Source organism: Triticum dicoccoides, chromosome 2B (genome assembly GCF_002162155.2).
Source record: "Triticum dicoccoides isolate Atlit2015 ecotype Zavitan chromosome 2B, WEW_v2.0, whole genome shotgun sequence".
NCBI classification, from domain to species: Eukaryota; Viridiplantae; Streptophyta; class Magnoliopsida; order Poales; family Poaceae; genus Triticum; species Triticum dicoccoides.
Window position 1 is genome coordinate 768,938,190 of NC_041383.1, and position 21,707 is coordinate 768,959,896.

Here is a 21,707-nt window from a genome sequence, read left to right on the forward strand (position 1 = left end):
AGTCAGGATAAGTGTACTAGATGTTCCCCTTCAAAATGGCCAATTTTTGGCGCCCTTCCCGCTCAATATTTGGGAAGAGGCCCAGGGCCCCCGCCTATAAATAGGACTAGCCACCCCCAGGATAGAGGGACCGGATCCATCGGCATCCAATCTAGAGACCAACCAGAGAGAAGAACCGTGGACAACACCACCATAGGAACAGACCCTCGCGAGGATGTTCTTCCCTTGTATTGTTCGTCAGCCCCAGAGGAAATCCACCACACCACACACTGGAGTAGGATATTACACCACAATTGTGGCTTGAACCAGTATAAATCTTGTGCCCTTTGTGTTGTTCTTCGTGTAGTTTAGATCCTAGCGAGGCGGTGAGATATGAGTAGGCTGGGGGTGTGATCTCCGCGTGCACCCCAGTGTTCGAACCTCAAGGGTCTGCCGGAACCCGAAATCCGACATTTGGCGCGCCAGGTAGGGGTGCACCAGAATCCGCTTTCTATCGCCTCGTGTTTTCACCGCTCATCCCATCTATGTCGGACGCACGTCACGCTCGCGCCGAGCGCCGGGCCGCCCTCGCCACTCGCGTCGCTCAGACGGCCCCCGTCGGCGGGTGCCGCCTCTGTTCCCCGTCGCCTGCCGTCAACGCCGCCACCGGCCTGGCGGGGAACAAACAACAGGCGTCGTCTTTGCACCCATTAGTGCGGCGAGAAGGCCGCACCGCCACTCCGTTGATGACTCCGGCCGGCTCCTCATCCCACGCCCGTCGCGCTCCTGCGGACGCGCACGCCGCGCTGCTCCTGGCGCGGGAGCTTCTGCACTATCGTCCCGTCGACGACCTCTACGACGAGTGGCTCACCCGCATCACCGAGCTCGTCAGCGCCGCTGGGGGATCCCCTGCACCGTCCCTCTCGTTGCACCGCGCACCGCCCGACGCGGGCGACGAAGCTCCGGGGGCGCCTCAGCCGCCTCCTCCTCAAGAAGGCACCTTGGCCCCAAGGCGCATGGCCCCTGGGCGGAACTCACTCCGTCCGGCACCAGCGCAGCAAGAGAAGAGCTGCCAGGAGATCCCTCGTCCCCAAGAAGCCGCCCGCGTGCTCCCTGCACCGGCTCGGCACGAGCGCGCACCTGCTCCGGCGCACCAAGACCCCGCGCTGCGCCTGGAGGCAGCACACCAGAACTTCCAAGATCAAGCTCTCCATCGCCCAAGGCCTCCCGCGGCCACTGCAGGCTGCCGTGCCTTCTCCGCCGAGCTGCGCAGCGTGGCCTGGCCGGGCAAGTTCAAGACAGACCCGCCCCTAAGCTACGACAGCACGACTGACCCTGCTGAGTTCCTCCAGCTCTATGAGCTGGGCATCGAAGCCACCAACGGGGACGAGAAGGTCATGGCGAACTAGTTCCCCATGGCGCTCAAGGACGGCGCCCGCACCTGGCTCCTGAACCTGGCTCCAGGCACGATATCCTCCTGGGACGAGATGCGCACCCGATTCATCGCCAACTTCCAAGGCACTCGCGATCAGCCCCCGGCCATGAGCGACTTGCACTGCATCAAGCAGCAGCCGGGAGAGACCCTGCAGAAGTTCATCCAGCGCTTCAACAACGCTCGCCTTAAGATCCCCAAGGTGTCCGAGGAGGCCATCATCTCAGCCTTCTCCGACGACGTGTGTGACATCAAGATGAAGGAGGATCTCGCAATCCATGAAGACCTGTGCACCTCCCTGGAGCTGTTCAATCTAGCGACCAAGTGCGCTAGGGCTGAGGAAGGGCGCCTGTCCCTCCTTGAGCCGCCAGTTGCTGACCAAGAAGAGAAGAAGCCCAAGACTAAGGACGTGAAGCGCAAGGGGGATGCAATGCTTGCAGCAGAGCCAGACACCAAGCGAGGCAGGGATCAGCCTGAGTCATCCAAGGGCAGCTGGTACTGCGTGTACCACGACCTCCATACCCACAACACCAACGAATGCCAAGAGCTCAGGGCCGTGCGAGACGTACGTGCCGGCCGACGCCCCGAGCGCAGCGACCGGGGCTATGGCCGAGGAGGAGGAAGAGGTGGAGGACGATGAGAAGACCGTGGCCCAGGCCAAGGGTGGCGCGACCGACCTCGCGAGGACCGCTGGCAGGACCAGCCTCGTGAGGGAGGTTGGAGGGACCCACCTCGCGAGGGGGGTTGGAGAGATCAGCCTCGCGAGGATCGCCCACAAGGCAATGCAGACCTCCCTCCTCTGCCACCACGGCCAAGGAGGAACGAAGACCATCACCAGGACGAGGGGGCTGGGGGTTTCCAGGAACCGCGCAATCGCTTGCATCTTGGGCGGCGCTCAAGCCCCGGCCTCTCAGCGCATCTTCAAGCAGTTCACCCGCGAAGTGAATGCAGTCCTCCCCAAGCTTGAGGCCACACGCCCTCTCAGGTGGTCATCGTGCGCTATCACGTTCAGCTCAGCGGATCAGCTCAAGTGTGCGGCCACAGCCGGAGTCCTCCGGATGCTTTGCTCCCCAATCATCAGCAATGTGCAAGTCACCAGGACCCTCATCGATGGCGGAGTGGGGTTCAATGTCCTATCCGTCGAGACGTTCAACAATCTCCAAGTGCCATACAATCAACTGCGGCCGACCAAGCCTTTCTCAGGAGGCACTGATGGTTCCACATTTCCGATAGGGCAGGTCCGCCTTCCTGTCACCTTCAGGCAGCGCGACAACTACCGCACCGAGCTCATTGACTTCAACATCGCTCACATCCGTCTGCCGTACAATGCCATCCTCGGATACCCAGCCCTGGCCAAGTTCATGGCCGTGACCCATCACTGCTACAATGTCCTCAAGATACCAGGAAGCAGTGGAGTCATCATGGTGCCCTGTGAAGAAAGAGACGCTGTGTGTTCTCTGGAACGCGCTTTCCAAGCCGCATCAATTGAAGACCCAGATCACGGAAGCGGGAGGCTTCCCGAGGCCGACCCCAAGAAGAAGAAGACGTTGCCTGGCCCGACCCCTCGGGAGGCAGGCCCCTCAGGGTCCGCGCCTGTTCAGGGGCGCCTCCTTCCGCCGCATAGGAAGGCGGGCCCGGCGCCCTCCTCGAGCAGGGCTTGGGGGCTCTCTCCTGGAGGGCCATCGACTTTGCTAGGATCGCGAGGGAGGCGCTCGGGCACCACTTGGAGGCGTGCTTCAACGCACGTTTCCCTCAAGAAGGAGCAAGACATGAAGGGCCAAACCCCCAGGAGTTCATCAGCGAGATCATTCAGGAGCTGCAGGAGTCAAGAGTCATGAGCGGCAGCTGCCGCTTACCCGCCGTAGCTCCCCATCCAGGCGAGGATGGTGGGCTACGCGTCTGTATCAACATACCAGGACTCAACCGAGCCGCCTCTCAGGAGCGCCTCTGGCCCTCACGCATGGGGCGCTGCGAAGGTCCACCCCACAGCTATGTTCGCATGCCTCACGGCCTGCCGAACGCGGCTGCGGTGCGTCAATGCCTCATGAGGAGCATCTTGGAGGCTCAGGCAGTCAGGCATTCCGCAGTCCTGGCGGAGATGGAGATGGTCCGCGAGGAGCCGCCAGCGCCTCCGGAGCCTCCCGAGGCCCCAGGGCCTGGGGGCTCGTGAAGATCGTCTCCCACAGCACACGCCGTCCGCTACTTCAGCATCCCTCCATCTTCAACATCGTCAGGTGACATCCTTCGAGTTTCATTTTCAGCTGGGAGCGCCCCCCAGGGCTGCATTATTCCCAGGCCGCGTGGGTCCGTCCCTGCGGCATGTATCTCCTTTAGTTCATGTTTTCAGCTTACTTTATCGGGGGCGCCCCTCAGGCTGCATTATCCCCAAGCCACACGGGCCAGACCCGGTGGCATGTATCCCTCTCGCGTTTATTCGGGTCGTGACCCATCATTATCATTGTGTGATACTTGCCCATGGCACCCTTCTTTCTTCATGTCAGCTGCTTGCACGTTAAAGGGGGGGTACCTGAGCATCGCGACTCATGGGCTCTTACTGGCTCTCCAGCCCTCACCCTTTGGCCATGTCCACGGCATCGCGACCTGGCATGCCAGCGACGGCTGAGCCCCGCTCGAGGGCCGGGACCCGAGGACGTAGAGCACCGACATCTAACCAAACCTGCAGGGACACATTACAAGAAAAGGCCCAGAGCCAGGCGCAACCCGCCTTGAGGTAGGGCCCCGTGAATCCCACGCTGGCTCACGGGTGCCCAGATACACCTCGCCAGGCCCTACCGTGCCAGCCACGTGTCAGGGCGGGGCTGTACATGCCCCGGGGGCTCCTCCCGGAGGGGAGCCCCCTCCTACGCACCAGTGGAAGCACCATGCTCCACGCTGGCTGACGACACTGCCGAGGAGCGGCTATGCTCGTACACATACGGAAGCGCTATGCTCCATGCTAGTGATAAACAACTGAGGATGGCCCCCGGCTGCATCAACCTCAGGGAGCCCAGAGCTCAGTGTCTGGCCTCATCGTAACGCCTCCCCTCGGGAGTGCCGCGCGAGGGGGCTGGGCACGGGGGCTGCGCCAGGGTCATGCCCAGGCGCACGCCACCCAGCCAGGCCCCTCGGGCCTGGTTCGTCGCACACCTCTCCCCGAGCGGAGCCAAGGTACGAAGACCATTTGAACGTCAAGGGGGACCCCTGAGCATCGCGACTCAGGAGCCTAACTGGTCACATAGCCCCTCACCCCTTAGTTCCGAAAGGCTAACTTTGGTTGAGGTGTGCATGGGGCCGGGCCCTGCCGACGTAGAACGGTAAATTCACCCATGCATCTCACCTCCCTACTTGTTGTTCGTGCGTCAAGGGGGACTCATCGCGACTCAGGAGCTTAACTGGTCACGTAGCCCCTCACCCCTTAGTTCTGAAAGGCTAACGGCGGTTGAGGTATGCGCGGGGCCGGGCCCTGCCGACGTAGAACGGTAAATTCACCCATGCATCTCACCTCCCTACTTGCTGTTCGTGCGTCAAGGGGGACTCTTGAGCATCGCGACTCAGGAGCCTAACTTGTCACGTAGCCCCTCACTCCTTGGCCCCGTCCTGGTTTTCGGTCGGGGCTAACGGCGGCTGAGGTACGCGCGGGGCCGGGCTCTGCTGACATAGAACACAAGCAAGTAGGAAGGAAAAACACAAAATCTCAAGGAATTCAAAAGCAAATATCATAGTCCATAGAATACTTTGAGAATGCCAAACACAAGTTTAAACGCCTCCACGAGGCAGAATGCATGTTGCAGGAATTTAAAGCAGGACGGGAGCCACGAAGGGATCACTTTTCGGTGGCGCCGTCGCTGGTGACGGTGCTACGCTGTGCAGCTCCGCCTCGTGGAGCCTCAAGACCGGCAGCGCCTCGTTTCGGCTTGGTGCTAAAGGCCCGGAACTTCGCCAGCAGGGCCTCCGCGCGACCCTTCAAGGCCTCGGCAGCGACGGCGGCAAGCTCTCTGCTCACAGGCTCCAGTAGGCTGTCGAGGTCAACGCTGGGGTCGCGGAGGTAGACGTGGGTAAGGACGCGCGTTAGCGCCGCAGAAGCAAGGACGCGCGCCTCAGCCTCAGCCGTAGGGCCAAGGCCGAGGGCGACATCTTCGAGGGCACGGACCAGGAAGGGAAGCAGCTTGGCGGGGCCCTCCTTGGCGCCAGCCAACAGGCTTTCTAGGCCGCTGTCGTACAGCGACTTCAGCAGGGTGCGAGCCTTCACCTCCAGCTTCGCGAAGGCCACGCGGTCCTCAGCCAGGACCCGCGCCTTGCCGTCCAGCTCGATCTTCTTCGCCTCCAACGCCTGCTCCAGCGCACCCAAGCGGCCTTGGCGGCAGCCTCGCGGGCCTTCATGCCTTCCTCATTCTCCTGGCGGACACGGGCCTCCTCGACAAGCTGGTCGCGCAGGCCTTGCAGTTCGCTCTGCAGCACCTTGTAGCGGCCCTAGACATCCGCAACCTCACCCAAGGCGGCGTCGCGACCAGCCTTCGCCTTAAGGACGGCTTGCTTCTCCTCGTCGCAGGCTGTCGCGGCCCGAGCCAGCGCCGATCGGATCGAAGCATCAGAGCGGACCCAGCCAGAGACCAACTCCAGGCGCCCGTCCACCAAGCGAGGGTCGGCGCCCCAGAAGATCTTTCCGCAGCCGGTCTAGCTCAGCAGCAGCACGATCCAGAATAGTAGGAGGAGTCGGAGAGACAACGGTTGGCGGAGTAGGAGGCGAAGACGGCAGCGTAATCACAACGCCATGAGTCAGGGCCTTCTGCGCCCCGACGACTGCGGCAGTGGCGCCAGGCAAAGACACCGCGGGAATCGCTTGGGCCATGGGGGCTGAGCTCGCTCCAGCTGGCCCTGCCAGGCCTCGCGAGGACGACCGGGCAGGAGAGGCCCGCGTCTTGTCGCCCCCTTCTCCCGCGGATGGGGGTGCTGCCTCGGACGAAGCCTCAGGAGCCATGATCTTGCGTGTGCGTAGGAATTTTTTTGAAATTACTACGGCCTCTACACATAGTTCTACCTATGTTTGATGTGTGAACTGGGCAAATGAGAAGGAATACCATCAAGAGTGACATGTCTATGGTCAGAGATTTGAAATCCTAGAATACCTCGAGTAGCAAGTCTAACAAATATGCACACTACTTTTGACAAGGAAGGGCATATGTCTCCATCTCTAGTCTCTAAAGTTCACCTCTCCTTGAATTTAAATATTATGTGTAGGTGACTAAGGATGGTTAACCAAATGCACATGCATGAAGCCCATCTCAAGGTGGAAATGAATTATATCCAGACCTACAGCTGGGATTTCATGGTTCCTTGAAAGATTCTTGTTTTTTGACTGTGTAGATTATATTTATCAACTCCATGTCCAGGATGTCAAGACCACCTATAGCCGCTTGTTGACATACAAAGTCCCACTTACATTTTGCTCCTAACATCTTAGGGCATTTCTAACCGATCTCCTAAAAATAGCAGAGTATCCGGTGGAGTAAACCGGACCTAACCGATCCCTTATATATAAATGAGTAAAACAAATTTCATTTTTGGCCACTGAAACACATTTATTTGCTTCTTTATTTCATTCAATGAACATTTTGATGTATTAGATTACATAATTCACTAATTTTTCGCTACGAGATCACGACCAAAGAAAACAAGAACCATAATTAGACATTTTAAAAGATATCCAACTTTCATAACTGCTCCCACTAGTTGGATTAGTATCTTCTCTATGTCTTTATTGTTGATCTGCAACTTCTCGAGCTTTCACACTTCTTTCTTCCTTGATTTCGAAGAAGTAGACGTTGCTTCGCATCTAATCTCATTTTTAGTCTTTATTCTAGCAACAAGTGCACGAGCATCTATCAATTTTTATGCTATCAATAGATCGATGTAAATTTTCCCCAATACCAAAACTTGCATCCATCCTACACACAAAATATAGCAACATGAGCTACCGAAATGCGCCGAATCTGGTGAACAGCCGAATGAAAAGAAGCACATATGCCATCTTTTTTGCACTTTGAAGAATACCCATCCGGGATATTTCGGTGTGGTATAAACTCGGCGCACCACCTGTTGTGGGCAATCGTCGCATTTTATGACCGACAATGGTGAGCCGACAAGCCGCTGGGCCAGCGCCGAGCCCGAGAGACGGTCGGGCATGTCTTTGCCGGCGAACCGCCGACGGGAGAGATCCGAGCGGCTAGAGCCGGAATCAATACTTGCATGTGGCGTGGAGGCATTGCCGAGGCTGTGCGGTCCGGTACCTAGCCAATCCATGGCAAGGCGTAGTCGCCGGCAGTCGGATGCGCCAAATCCGGCGGCACACGGGGAAGCCGCAGTTCTACCGGTTGTGCGCTGGCGACGGGGCAAGAGGGCACCAATCCGGTTGGTCAAGGACCGCGGCGGAGGGCAGTGGGAGGGGCGACGACGGCGAAGATGCGGCGTGGGAGGCAGCGGAGGAGAGTGGACTTTTTACTTAGCCGCTGAGCGGTGGAGTAAATATAGGGAGGCAGGGCGCGGCTGAGGATAATTTATGCTCCACTAGCGCCGATTGGGGATCGGCTAGGTGCCGGTTAGAGGAGTAAAAAACCGCGCCTCTAACCGGTTATTGGGGATCGGTTAGAAATGCCCTTATTGGATCCGACCCAGAAAAGAGATCATTGCAATTTAGTAATAGAATTGAAGGTACCTTCAAGTAACACAAGCGATGCGAGGTGATACATGGACTTAGATGTGCAATACTTAGAATAAATCTAGATGTGCTTTAGCAAAACATTTCCCTCATATACAATACGACCAACACTAATCACAAACAATTACATGATATATACCGGATCACCGCGCTACAATTTCTCCTTTGTTTTCTTATAGCAATTTCATCGCTACACCATCATCATCATCATCACACCAAAACATGTATTTACACATCCTCGATCCCCTTGATCCGGCCACCTGATCGACTTTAATTACCCTGGTTTACTCTGTCATCGTCTGGAAAACATGCAAGCATGAACGCACGTACCTACGGCGCGGCTCTGAATGCCTACCTCTTTTCCCTTGCACCCAGCGACATGGATCTCTTCGTCCTCCGCTGGCCAGCAGATGGATGGATTACTACGTACTCCCTCCGTTTCAAAATAGATAATCCAATTTTATACTAAAGTTAATACAAAGTTGGGTCATCTATTTTGGAACAGAAAGAATACATACTAACTTCTTCTGCACCATCATCGATCTTTTCTGCTCCCACCATGACTACCTGCGTGTTGTTCAGATCATGATACGCAGTCCAACACCAAAGTTGGGTCGTGTGGATGCACTTCGGCGGGGCGATGGCCGACGGGTGCAGCGGCATCGGGGCGTGGGTGGTCAACACCCTCCTCAACGCCGCCCTGCTCTGGGTGTTCCTGCACTGCTACGGCACGCGCGGCGTCTGCGACGACGACGCCGTAGCCGCCGCCGTCGCCACGGGCACCCTGCAAAAGAAGAAGAAGAAGAAGGGGATGTGAGAGCGGCGTGAGGTGATCCCCAACCAACCATTGTAATATACGTACTACTCTAGTACAAACAAGTCATTGGTACTGGCATCCGCATCGGCATTCGGCATCTGGCATCCCAATGAGATGAGATGATGAGCAGGTGACTCACTGCTGCTATACACCAAAGCAAAAAAGAAAAAAGAAAACAAAAATTCAATTCTAATTTATAGAGATCGGTACACACACATACATAGATAGATACATACATATATGCGCGGGTGGATCGAGCCCCGGCCGCTGCTGCTGATTAACTCGACTCTTATACTCTGTTCTTGTGTTCTTGGCAAGGGGAGTTTTTTTCCCTCTTCTTCTTCTTCTTCTTCTTGCACGTCTCCTTGGTTGATTCGGTTCAGTGGGTGACATCTGAACTGCAAAGGAAACATCTAAGCTTGTTTGTTGGTCTGAACAAGCTGATTTCAGTGTGTCATCTTGTTACAAACCATACTAGCTAGTGTGCGATCCCTGTCAGTCAGTGAAGGGGCGCTGTTGACATGCCACCAAACAAGTGATGAACAGGCGCGTATGTTGGTCAGAAATTCAGAATTGGCATGCATTCATTGATTCATCCTTTTGGATGCGGCTGAGCCTGTGCGTGTCTCTGTCCGTGATCCCCTGCCATGCTCGGGGTCGCGTCTGGAGTCTCAAGTGCCATGCCGCCTTGTCCTGTTGGAGCGTGCGTCGTGCACAGAGAGAAGAAGAAACGCCTGCTCTAGAGCACCGTGTATATCACATGTACGTAGCACGTGTGTGTGTGGTGTGTGCTGATTTATAATGATTGATTAAAATAAAATTGTGCTGCGGGCAACAGTGTGTGTTGCGTTGCAGGTGCTTCCTCTGTAAGGATCTCCCCTCCTGTTAAGACCCACCTCTACCTGCAAGTGGGCCCAGCCAGGCCAGGCCAGGGCCTACCTACCGGTCAATGGCCGAACGTGTCGGCTCCCTCCGCCGTCCACGTGCCAGGGGAGCGGAAATGGATGCATCTCAAGTTTTCGTCATTTCCCACGCATCTAACAGACGGCCCTATCCCCAACTAAATGGTTTTTTTTTTTTTGCATCGAACTAAATGGTTCGTATGCATGTGTATGCCCAGAGCCCAAAACTACCGTAGATTATTAGTATTTTTCATGCAAGAGTACCGTCGGCTTGGCGTGCCATGTACATGTAGTACAGCTGAAGAACACTTTAAATATGCTATAAGAATATGATGGTAATCACACTAACACCAACCGGATCCTTGGCGCAATGGTAGCGCGTCTGACTCCAAATCAGAAGGTTGCGTGTTCGATTCACGTAGGGTTCAATCCCTGAACAAATCCGTTTTCTTTTTAAAACAGTGCAACTGATGTTTCCCAAAAAATAAAAACAATGCAACTCATGCATCCAACCACAAATAGGTAAGAAACGGCAGTGCTTTTTCTTTTTCTTTTTATGGGTGAACCAAATTTGTTTCATTGTACTTCTACAGCTAAACGATGGTAGTTTTTACACGTTTTTATTTATGAAAGACAACAATGCACTTATTCATTAAAGTGTTTATTTACGATGACCGAGAGGGGAAAATAGCTACTAATTAAGCTAAGAAAAAATCTATACAAAGATGCAACAGCTATAAGACTAAGTTGCGGCCAAAGAGCTATGAATAATGGTGGGGTGGGTGGCAGTGGAAAGGATTTAGTTACCTTCATCCGACAAAACGCCATGAAATGAGTTCAGCGGGGATGGCCTCGAAGGTCATAGCCACTGAAGCCGCTTTAGAGTTGGAAGATTCAAGAGTTGCGCTCTTTCAATTAGAAGCATGAGATTATCATAACCTAGACACACCACTTCTCTTTCATGGAGTTGGAGAGTAGCGCAGTACCATGAATCCACAAGGAGAGGAAAGTACGATTAGTAGGAATAGGTTAAAGGAGAGGCCGGCATGTGAGAGGTTGTGATGATTGGACACTGGATATCAATGAAGTAGTACCAATTAACCATGAGGTGGCATGAAGACTCTTGATAAACGTGGCAATAGGGGCAAATGAATTTTGATGCCAGCCTTGCTTAGCTGTATTGCCAAGCATTTCTCCCGGATAACAAGCCATGAAAAGAATTGGCATGTTAGAGGATTTTTGATCTCCCACTAATTTCTAGGAATGTGCGGTGAAATAAACCTACAATTTGTAAGAGGGAGTTGAGCTACCAGAGTAGGTGCCTTAGAGATATTACTTTCCATAATATGAAGCTTGGCTGAGAGGGATGAAGTGAAATGTTTAAGGTGTACTCCAAAGCAAGAGGAACTGCTCTAGAGCTTAGGTGTCATGGTACCTCTGGGTTGGAGCATAGTTCTACCTATGTTTGATGTGTGAACTAGGTAAATGAGAAGGAATACCATCAAGAGTGACATGTCTATGATTAGAGATTTGAAATCCTAGAATACCTCGAGTAGCAAGTCTAACAAATATGCACAGTACTTTTGACAAGGAAGGGCACATGTCTCCATCTGCATTCTAGTCTCTAAAGTTCACCTCTCCTTGAATTTAAATATTTTGTGTAGGTGACTAAGGATGGTTAACCAAATGCACATGCATGGAGCCCATCTCAAGGTGGAAATGAATTATATCCAGACCTAGAGCAGGGATCTCTTGGTTCCTTGAAAGATTCTTGTTTTTTGACTGTGTAGATTATATTTATCAACTCCATGTCCAGGATGTCAAGACCACCCATAGCCGTTTGTTGACATACAAAGTCCCACTTACATTTTGCTCCTAACACTAGGGCATCTCTAACCGATCCTCTAAAAATGGCAGAGTATCCGGTGGAGTAAACCGGACCTAACCGTTCCCCTATATATAAAGGAGTAAAACAAATTTCATTTTCGGCCACCGAAACACATTTCTTTGCTTCTTTATTTCATTCAACGACATGTTAATACATTGCATTACATAATTCACTAATTCTTTGCTACGAGATCAAGATCAAAGAAAACAAAAATCACAATTAGACATTTAATGATATCCAACTTTCATAACTGCTCCCACTAGTTGGACTAATATCTTCTCTATGTCTTTATTGTTGATCTGTAGCTTCTCGAGCTTTCACACTTCTTTCTTCCCTGATTCCGAAGAAGTAGACGTTGTTTCGCATCTAGTCTCATCTGTAGTCTCCATTCTAGCAATGAGTGCACGAGCATCTACGAATTTTCATGCTATCAACAGATCAATGTAATCTTCTTTCCAATACCAAAACTTGCATCCATCCTACACACAAATTAGAGCAACAACGAGCTACCGAAATGCGCCGAATCTGGTGAACAACGAATGAAAAGAAGCACATACACTATCTTTTCTGCAATTGAAGAACACCCATCCGGGATGTTCCGGCGTGGTTGAAACTCGGCGCACCACCTGCCACGGGCTATCGTAGACTTGAAGGTACCTTTAGGTAACACAAGCGATGCGAGGTGTACGTGGACTTAGATGTGCAATACTTAGAACCAGTGACGGAGCTACGTGCATGGCTGCAGGGCCGTGGCCCCCCAGCCTGGACGACTTTAGTGAAGGAAATTCATATAGTAAGTTTTATATTAGAAAAAATAGAGCTTTTGCCCTCATTAGAAACTGTATTTTCTCATTGGTCCTCCCAATCAATCTTGTCTAGCTCCGCCACTGCTTAGAACGCATCTAAATGTTCTTTAGCAAAACATTTCCTCCATATACAATACGACCAACACTAATCACAACCAATTACATGATATATACGGGATCACCAGCGCTACAATTTCTCCTTTGTTTTCTTATAGCAATTTCATCGCTACACAATCACCACCACCATCATCATCACACCAAAACATGTTTAGTATTTACACATCCTCGATCCCCTTGATCCGGCCACCTGATCGACCTTAATTACCCTGGTTTACTCTGTCATCGTCTGGAAAACATGCAAGCATATGAACGCACGTACCTACGGCGCGGCTCTGAATGCCTACCTCTTCTCCCTTGGACGACCCAGCGAGATGGATCTCTTCGTCCTCCGCTGGCCAGCAGATGGATGGATGGATTACTACGTACGTACTAACTTCTTCTGCGCCATCGTCGATCTTTCTCTGCTTCCGCCATTGCTACGTGATCGAGTGCAGCTTAGCTTATGGCGGACTCGCGCGGGCGGGCCGCCCAGAGCGTGCTGAGCGCGCGGAGGCGCTGGAAGTAGTCCCCGAGCACGAGCAGGCCCTTGGCCGCCTGCCGCGTCGTCAGGATCCTGTGCATGTTCTGCAGCGTCTCCAGCCGGAGATGGTCCGCCTGCAAAAATGCATGCGGTGAGTATGTAAATCTTCAGAGGTTCAGATCATGGATGGGTCGGGCGACGGCGGCGCTGATCGGCTGGGTGGTGGGTAGTTGGTACCTGCTGCACGAAGCCGACGAGGCCCTTGAGCTTCTCGACGGCGCCGACCATGTAGGCGTCGGGGGCGGCGAAGGGGTCCGTGAGGGACTCGGCCAGCGTCTGCTGCAGCTTCTGCATGCCCTGCGACAGCGCGTCCTCCGCCTGCGCCGACGTCAGCTGCAGCGCGTACACCGCCACCGACTGCGGGTCCGTCATCGGCTCCAGCTGCGGGCTCAAGATCTGCGTGCCAGCCACACACGCACGCACGCAGCATTACTCAACAGGTCAACCCCCGACGACGACGCCGGCGACAACAACGGCGATCATCATTCCGACTGACCTCTGACTGACTTGATAAGAATAAAACTAACACGTACCTTGAGGACCTCGGAGGGCCGGAAGCCGCCGATCCAGAGGAAGAAGCGCTCGGCGGGGGACCGCCAGAGCCCGGACATGACGCAGAAGACGTCGGCCTGCGCGGCGGCGCCCTTGATCCGGAAGAGGCGGTCGTAGTTGGCGAGCCCGGTCTGCACCATCACCTCCAGCTCCAGCTCCGACGTGGCCTGCCCCGGCTGCAGCGCGCTCCGCAGCTCCTCCGTGTGCCGCTTCTGCTCGTCCACCCAGTGCCCGTACTCGATCTCGAACTCCGCCACGCCGGGGTCCATCATCATCTGCCCCGCGGCCGCGAACCCGAAGTGGCCGGCCGAGCCCCCGCCGTGATGACGCTGCAGGCTCGCCCCCGGGTTGCTCCCCCCGTACATGCCTTGCTGCTGCCTGGTGCGCTGCAGCTCTTGCTCCAGCTGCGCCAGCTTTATCCGGCTCGACTCTAGCTGCTGGATGTAGGCCTGTGGCGAAGGAAGGAGCACAACAATGGCGTCAGTCACTGATGTCCAACGTTGCACACCGACGATAAGTCTCTAACCAGAATCATTATTGGTACCTTCTTTCTTAGGCGGCTTTTCCGGGCAGCTTCTCTGTTCTGCGCAAGTCTTCTCATGACCTGAACAAAATCGTCTCTTATGAATTTATAAGCGGAACAGTGTCCTTTTCCTCTTGTAAGAATCAATCAGATTAGCCTGGGAATTGGACAACGAAGCTAATTGTACTTTGGAGAACAGTAATATCTAATTCTCCATTGCCCAGCACATTTAAGAATGACCAAGTATACAGTAGCATGCGGTTTAAGATGTGACGGAGCGATAGATGGTTACCTTTTCCTTGGGCTTGCTCGCTCCCTGATCGGCGTCCCCCGCCGTCTCCAGCTCGTCCATGTGCGGATCATCGTCTAGCTGGAGAGACCACACCAAAATGACTTAAATGAGTAGAGAGAAAGAGTGAACCAGCAGCTGAGGAGCCAGCGGGAATGAATCTGTCGCGTACCCCTGCGTGGTCGAACTTGGCGTCGGGCTCCATGATGCTGGACCCGCTGGTGGCCTGGCCGCCGCTGTCCACCTTGTAGGGCTCGCTGCTCCACATGCCCAGCGCCGGCTGCAGCTGGGGCTGCTGCTGCTGTTGCTGGTGGTGGTGGTGGTGGTGGTGCTGCTGCTGCGGGGCGCGCTCGTACACGGCCATCCTGAGGGGCGCCGGCGCGTACTGCGTCGCCGCGGCCGACGTCATGTACTCCGGCGGGGAGGCGCCGCCGGTGCCGCTGAACAACCAAGATAAGAATCAGCACACAGGAGTTGCAAGCAGGGGAACTGGCGATGGATGTGCGTGGGTACTAGGTACAGCACTAAGCTACAACTGGGGGCTAAGGTAGGTAGGTGGGAGGCGCAGAGCGCCAGATAGATATGCTCTCCGAGCTGAGCGCCACACACATGCAGCAGCGCCGGCCGGCCCGCCGGTGCGACCGAGCTGACAAGGTACGCAACAGATGATATGATATGCTGCTGGAGCGGACAGGGGGCGACGATGCTCCGATCTGTCGGTGGAGAGAGAGGAGAGGGAGTGCGCGCACGAGGGAATCCGAGGGGTGGCCGCTGGTCACCGGCGGGCCGGCTGGAGTGGTGGAGGATGGATGGAATCTGGAGTCGGGGGCGCGTAGCGTGGCGTGGACAGGAGGAGAGCCAGCGCGACGGGCGGGGAGTGGGCGTGCCCCGGCCGGCCGGCCCGGCCCTTTTGTTTCTGTCTTGGCTTTTGGCGCTTGCAAAGGCGGCCGTGAGGTGGCTTTGGCCTCTTCCCCTTGCGCCCCGGGACAAATAAAACGTCCCCACTTGCCGAGGGTTCACCTCACTCACTTGGGCGGCGCTAGAGATATTCTTGGGTCTTCATGTGAATACACATGATTTTTATAAAACAATGTTAATTTTGACAAAAGAGTGACAATTTTTGAAAAACAGCAATGATTTTGGCAAAATGAATACACATGAATACCCGGTTGCAAATTCCTGAAGCCGCCACACTTACGTGCCGAGAGCGGCAACGGCGACCGGTCCGGTCCGTTCATCATCGTTGACGTCACGTCGCGGAAAAGCACACTAGCCATAACCCTTTTGTCCTAGTACTACAAATCAATACATTTGTCCCGTTAAGCGAACGTACGTGGTTTTTTTTTGTTCTATCGATCCAACGAAGCACCAGTCCGATCGCCAACCCGAGTCCATGGGGTTGATGATGATGCCATGATTCATCGGCGACCGGGGCGAGGCATGCACGGTGGGTGGATCTATACTTGGCATGCAGGAGCTCCACGAGTAGTGGAGGATTTTTTACAGTACTGCTGTTGCTACTACCGGCCGGGCACCGGGAGAAAGAAAGAAAGAAAGAAAGAGAGAGAAAGGGGGAGGAATCAATCAACAATGGTGCTCCAATAATTGGCGCCGGAGCGGGTCCTCCCCTCCCTGGCTTTCGCGGCAAAGGGCGAGGCCCAAGTTAGGTCTGTCCGCTATCCGCCACTCCAGCGCACGCAGGAACGACGCAGAGGTATCTATCATCCCATCTCCAATTCTCCATGCCCGGCCGGCGAGCCCCACCGGCCTCCGCGCACTACACGGACGCAGGCCCCCGGCCGGTGTTACGTCCAGGTTCACCGGCCCGGCTCCGCCGTCCTCACGTGCAGCCTAGGTTCCCTGCGGCATATGATCCTAAAAACCAACACGTGTCCCGGCAAGGTTGCTGATTGGGTGGTCAGTCAGTCAGTCAGTCGGTTGGTGCTGGTCGAATGGCGACGCACTCACACACCGGCTCACCGCTCACTGCTTTAGGGCTCACCTATTGTTGCCTCCCTTGAACATAAATCCAGACCAGCACCGATCACTCTTCAGAAAATGCGCAAATTCAGACTAACCTATTACGGCCTCCCTTATCTGCAAATTCAGGCCGGCACCGATCACCGGCCGACGACGTGTCCTGTGGAGAAACAGGAACTCCGCCGCCGAAGCGAATTCGCCGTAACCCGTGGGCTCAAGGAGGAAAGCTCTGCCCGACACGGCAGCCTGCGTTTGTTTCTACTTTCTACGGTCGTCGTCAGGCCGAGGGAGGAACAAAGGAGGGGGAGCATCTCGCCTCCCCCTTATGCCTTCGGAGAATCGGCACAAGGGAGGGTATCTCCCTCTAGCTAGTTCGATGTGCCATTTCGATACTAAGATTCTAACACATGGTGATTCTTTTTTTTTTCAGGGCTCCTCAACCAAGGTGGTTAACACTTGTCAGTGCAAGCTTTGCTTTGTTAATAGTGCATACACTAACTGAACCACTGCTCACCACTTTACCTGATGCCAAGTTCATGGCTCTCATAGGACTCGCGCCGATCATCGTCAATCGTTGACGCACGCTGTGCAGAAAACGGCTACCGTCGCACGGCACGGGGTTTCGACGGCTGTTAGGCCGAGGAACAAAGCAGGGCATCTCCCTCCCCTGTAGTATTATACTTTCAGAGAAGAATTGGCACAAGGTATCTCTCTAGCTTGACGCGCCATTTCGATCCTAACCGTGGCGATTCCTTCTTCTTTTTTTCCTTTCGACGGTGCTTAGTCTATGATTTGCTTTGCTTTGCTTTGTTTAATACTATTATTGAACTGACATGATCTCACTTTGGAGGATGCACTAGCCCACTTGCCAGCTCCCACCGGAGACCGTCGATCAGTTTGCATCATCATCAACAAGTATCAAATCTAATGCAAATTGCGGTGCAAGTGCGCGCTAATTAATTATTAAGCGATACTAGTTGCTAAGTCTCCTCTCTGCCTGTCACCAGTTTTTCTATTGCAGAGTTCAGACAGACCATTAATGCAACAGCTGTGACTATACTATTTATGAATTCACAAAGAGAATCGGATGGACAAAATATATAGGAGAAATCAAGGGGGAATTCATCGAGGGAAATAGACACACACCTAAGCTTGTGGATGTTGAAGTGGTCTTCAAGGTATCCAGGGTAGAGCTCCATTGTGTCCTTATATCATGCTACCTGGTTTGATCTCCCTTTTAGATGACACACCTGGATTGATCACCGGCTCATATCTGTCAGATGGAGAACAAGAATTCGTTTACCAGAAAGGGGAAAAGGAATACGAGTTGTGTGATTCACGAGTACTGAAAGTTATTATGCGGTCTCTAAGGTTGTCTAGTGCTGCAGGAACATGGGGGAAGATATGGTCATAGAAAAATACTCCGACGAGGATACGCTCCTTTGGGAGATAACATATAGAAATTTGAGCAATTGTTCGAGCCACTTTATTCCAGCTATGTAAAGATTCCCACCAACGTATGGCTTAGGAGAGCTATTCCAGAGTTATTGGAGGAGCGAATATGGTTACTTCTGTACCATTGTACTAGCAATTTGCAGTCCCATTCAGGGTAAGCAAAACAAGCAACAAATTAGACAAGACTAACAGAGCTTTAAATAATTATTAAGCATGACTTAGACGGTACGGCTTTTGATGAGAAGATGAAATCTGTCTGGGCACCAAGAACTATCATGCCTTTCTTCCACGACAGCAAGAACTAAGATAGATACACAAGCCATGTATTTGCAGGCTGTACTATGATGTTTTCTCTTGCCACTAAGATAGTAACTCCGACAGAGACCATACTTATCATTATTGGATAAGAAGGCCTTATTTATCATTAATCATAGCCCACAGTAATAGCAGCCAAGAAGTAGGACTGAGCTTGATCTTGACTATATCAGATGCATACTCAAGGAGCAAACAAGCAAAACAAAATCAACGGACAAAGAAGGCTGAGAAATTCAGTACCCGGTTGCGGTCTTCCCGTCGTCGACAGAGGAGGATGGCTTCCTTCAAACCCGCAGCTCCGCAGCTAAAAACTCGAACAGCGAGCTTCGGAACACAAGAGGGAGACAGACTTCTTCACAGATGTGGTCTCGCCGAGCTCGAGAGGGCACCAAGTTGGGCAGATAGAGTGATGCGGCGTTATATAAAGAGGCAGAGAGCCGAGCCGGCTGCCTCCTGTTGGAAAGGGGGAGCCAAAGTATAAAGAGCCCTTGAGTATCTAATATTATCACCTGGGCCTCCTCTCTCATGCTTAAGGGTGCACTAATTATTCTTTCCGTAAACTAGTTGGCTTTGTGCAGAGTTGCTTGCACACTGGGACTCTTAGATTACTTCAGCGCACACATCATGGATCACCTAACCAGCCTAGGAAGGAGAAAGTGTGCTCATGATTCTGACAGAGGGGAAAGATGGTAACTTTCAGGTGTAAAAAGAAGCTTGAGAGCTTTTTTAATCCTGTGTTTATTTTTTCAGGCACACACATATACACACTTGGTTGCTCGGACGGATCGACACATTGGCGGCTCAATAATTTCAGGTTGCACAGGTGATTGGAACTGCCATGGAAAGGCATGGCATCAAGAAGCTTCCTAGAACATTATACTAGAAAACCACCAAGCAAAAACGGTTAAATATTACGCCAGATTCATTGTCACTAGTTCACTACTGATTAGGCAGAAAGTTGCTTGCCACAAGGCTCATCAGACATGGTAACATTTCACTCACAAAGTGCTAATTACAGCGCAGAAGAGACCCCCACTGGCTAAACCCCCTAAAATTCTGTTAGGTTGTTTTAACCCAAGCCCACAGGTATCCAGACAGTGCTAGTTAGTTACAGGGTTGCAGCACTGGGGTCATGCATAATTGTTAACCACTAAACTGAACTTCAATCAGTAACTCAATGTGTTAGGGTGCGATTTTTGGTGTGCTGTGGTGGGGTCTGATTAAGGCAAGGAGGATTTAAGTAATACACACATCTCGTGATGAGCGATGACCCTATAATGGGGGTCATGTTAGATTCCATGATGCAATTGAGGGACATCATCACTTGAGATTCACCTAATTGTGTACATGGTGGAACTTGCCATTTCTGGGGTATCCCCCTCCTGATCACCAAACCTCTAAGCCTCCTAAAAAAAGAAACCTGCCTCCTCTGCTAGCTGTCGTCATTTCTCCTAGCTATAGCTGCTTAATCATTTGCCGGTGCATCGACGTGTTTCTTTGATCACCCGTGTCATCTCGATGGTTCCGTTCTTGATCGAGAAGGACACATGATGCTAATCACTTAACCAGTCTTTGGATATCTTGAAGCTCTTGATTCCCTGCATAATTGAGCGGTAGCCACGCCTATCACATCAACGCAAAGCAAAGTAGTACCATAAAATTCAGTCAAGAGTGCAATCACATGTAAACCTTTTCAGAATTTTGGTCGAAAATTTGCCCGGTTTTCGCAGACCCATTCGAAGTCGCCCCGTAGCCGGGCAATCATTGCCTCCACAAATCATCTTTGCCCGAAAGCAAGATGGGAATACATACACTGCTCTGAAAAAAACACCTGATTAAGAAACGGGGACGATCGAAGAAGGAATATATGTGTGTGCACACTGCACACACGCACACATTAGATAGATTATGTTGATGCGTGGTGGGGGCGTGCATGCACCTACTCACCACCTCTTTTGTGAATGGCGTAAGGGTGGTGCGTGACGACGAAGAATTCCCGCTTTGCCATAAAGGCGCCAAAAGACGGGGAACCTTTCGACGGCCAACCTAAAGGAAGAAGAAGATAAGATAAAAGCACTAGCGTACGCAGCAGCAGCAATGGCGGATCCATCGGTTAATCAATCGAATTGGTTAGTGGCGGTGTGATTAAGCTAATTGAGCGGGCGGTGACGACGCGGTGCATCCAAAACCAGTTAACAAGAAAGCATTACCTTAAGACGGGGGCCCCTCGCTGATGGCAGCCGCTTCGTGTTCGTGGGCGTCGCTGTCCCGCTGCATTTCTCTGTTTTGTCTTTCGGGCGAGAGCAACGCCGTTGATCGCCGGACCATTGCTTTGGGGCTTCGATCTCCCCTTCTTTCCCGTCGTCGTCGTTCTTGCCCTTTTGCCCGTCCCGCCCTTTTCGGCGTTCATCATGTTTGTGTACGATTTCGGGGGAGGTTTATGGCCTGCCGTCGTCAGATTGATTTGGGACGCTGAGCCTGGGAGTGCGGGTGAAACTGTAGATCGATCGGGAGAGGGAATTACTTGCCTGGGTGGTGGAGAGTTGGCAGTCTTGGGGTTGGGTTCCCTCGGCAACCTGTGACGGCGGCGGCGGCCGGCAGGGTGAAGATGCTAAGCCAGAGTTTCCTTTTTTTCAACCAGGGTTCAGTAACCCATTTTTCAGTTAAAAAAAGGTTTAGCTTTTTCTTTGGAATTAAAAAAAGCTTTAGTTACCCGTTGTTGTTGTTGTTGTTGTTGTTTTCCCCCCGAAAATCATATCAATTGTAAAAGTTCACCGGAAATACAAAGTGTCTCAAACATAATAAAAAATTGCATCGAGATTCCGAGGCCACCAAACAACCACTACTGCTGCCAGAACACGCCGATGTCGCGGCTCCCCTACCGGAACCGGCTTAGACCTTGTCGATGACTGACATGAAGTCTTCGTACACGTGCCACTATGGATCAGCGCCCTGGAGCCGCATACATCGCCATTGAACCCTTGGATAGATCTGAAGCAATTGAGACCAAATTTCATCACCCGATGAGAAACCCTAACATCACCGTCCAAAGGAGACAACAAAGAATCTACTCCGACGCTCCGTCGAATACGTCCATACGGACGAACTTGAGGAGGATCGAAGCCCGGAAGACAAATTCGAAGAAGAAACGTCGCCATCTTCCCGAGCGCCGCATCTGCGAGGACTAAAAAAACCTGACCTAAACTGCTAACCACAACAGAGGCACCGGAATTCCTGCCTCGCCACAGGCCACCGGAGCGGCAGACAGAGGGGAGGCAATCCACAGGCTCGCGGGTGAAGACTGGAGGGGAGAGTTTACTCTAGACATCTAGGGTTAGGGGAGGAGAACGATAGCACATGTCATCACTTATTTTTAGTTACTATTTGTTGAAGAGGAAATATTCGGTCGTATTT

General features: G+C 52.9%; 1 protein-coding gene, 1 long non-coding RNA gene and 1 other non-coding gene across 5 annotated transcripts; 1 reads left to right on the forward strand and 2 right to left on the reverse strand.

Annotated features, from left to right (window-relative positions):
* Positions 1-8,156: 8,156 nt before the first annotated feature.
* On the reverse strand, positions 8,157-9,459 carry LOC119368675. 2 transcript variants are annotated; one of them, XR_005176714.1, is made up of 2 exons: positions 9,180-9,459; positions 8,157-8,910 (listed from the first exon to the last, which is right to left on the reverse strand). It is a non-coding gene; the product is annotated as an uncharacterized LOC119368675 (long non-coding RNA). The 2 variants fall into 2 exon arrangements; XR_005176715.1 differs by having other exon boundaries at positions 8,157-9,084.
* A 742-nt stretch (positions 9,460-10,201) lies between these two features.
* Positions 10,202-10,273, forward strand: TRNAW-CCA. The gene has a single exon. It is a non-coding gene; the product is annotated as a tRNA-Trp (tRNA).
* A 2,334-nt stretch (positions 10,274-12,607) lies between these two features.
* On the reverse strand, positions 12,608-18,701 carry LOC119366167 (transcription factor TGAL6-like). 2 transcript variants are annotated; one of them, XM_037631860.1, is made up of 8 exons: positions 18,534-18,701; positions 17,670-17,773; positions 14,716-14,983; positions 14,547-14,624; positions 14,276-14,335; positions 13,713-14,180; positions 13,357-13,575; positions 12,608-13,253 (listed from the first exon to the last, which is right to left on the reverse strand). In XM_037631860.1, the coding sequence occupies exons 2-8, from the start codon at positions 17,720-17,722 to the stop codon at positions 13,095-13,097; spliced, it is 1,305 nt and encodes a 434-aa protein (XP_037487757.1). In that variant the 5' UTR covers positions 17,723-17,773; positions 18,534-18,701; the 3' UTR covers positions 12,608-13,094. The 2 variants fall into 2 exon arrangements, with proteins under 2 accessions (XP_037487757.1, XP_037487755.1); XM_037631858.1 differs by having other exon boundaries at positions 17,670-17,796.
* Positions 18,702-21,707: the final 3,006 nt, after the last annotated feature.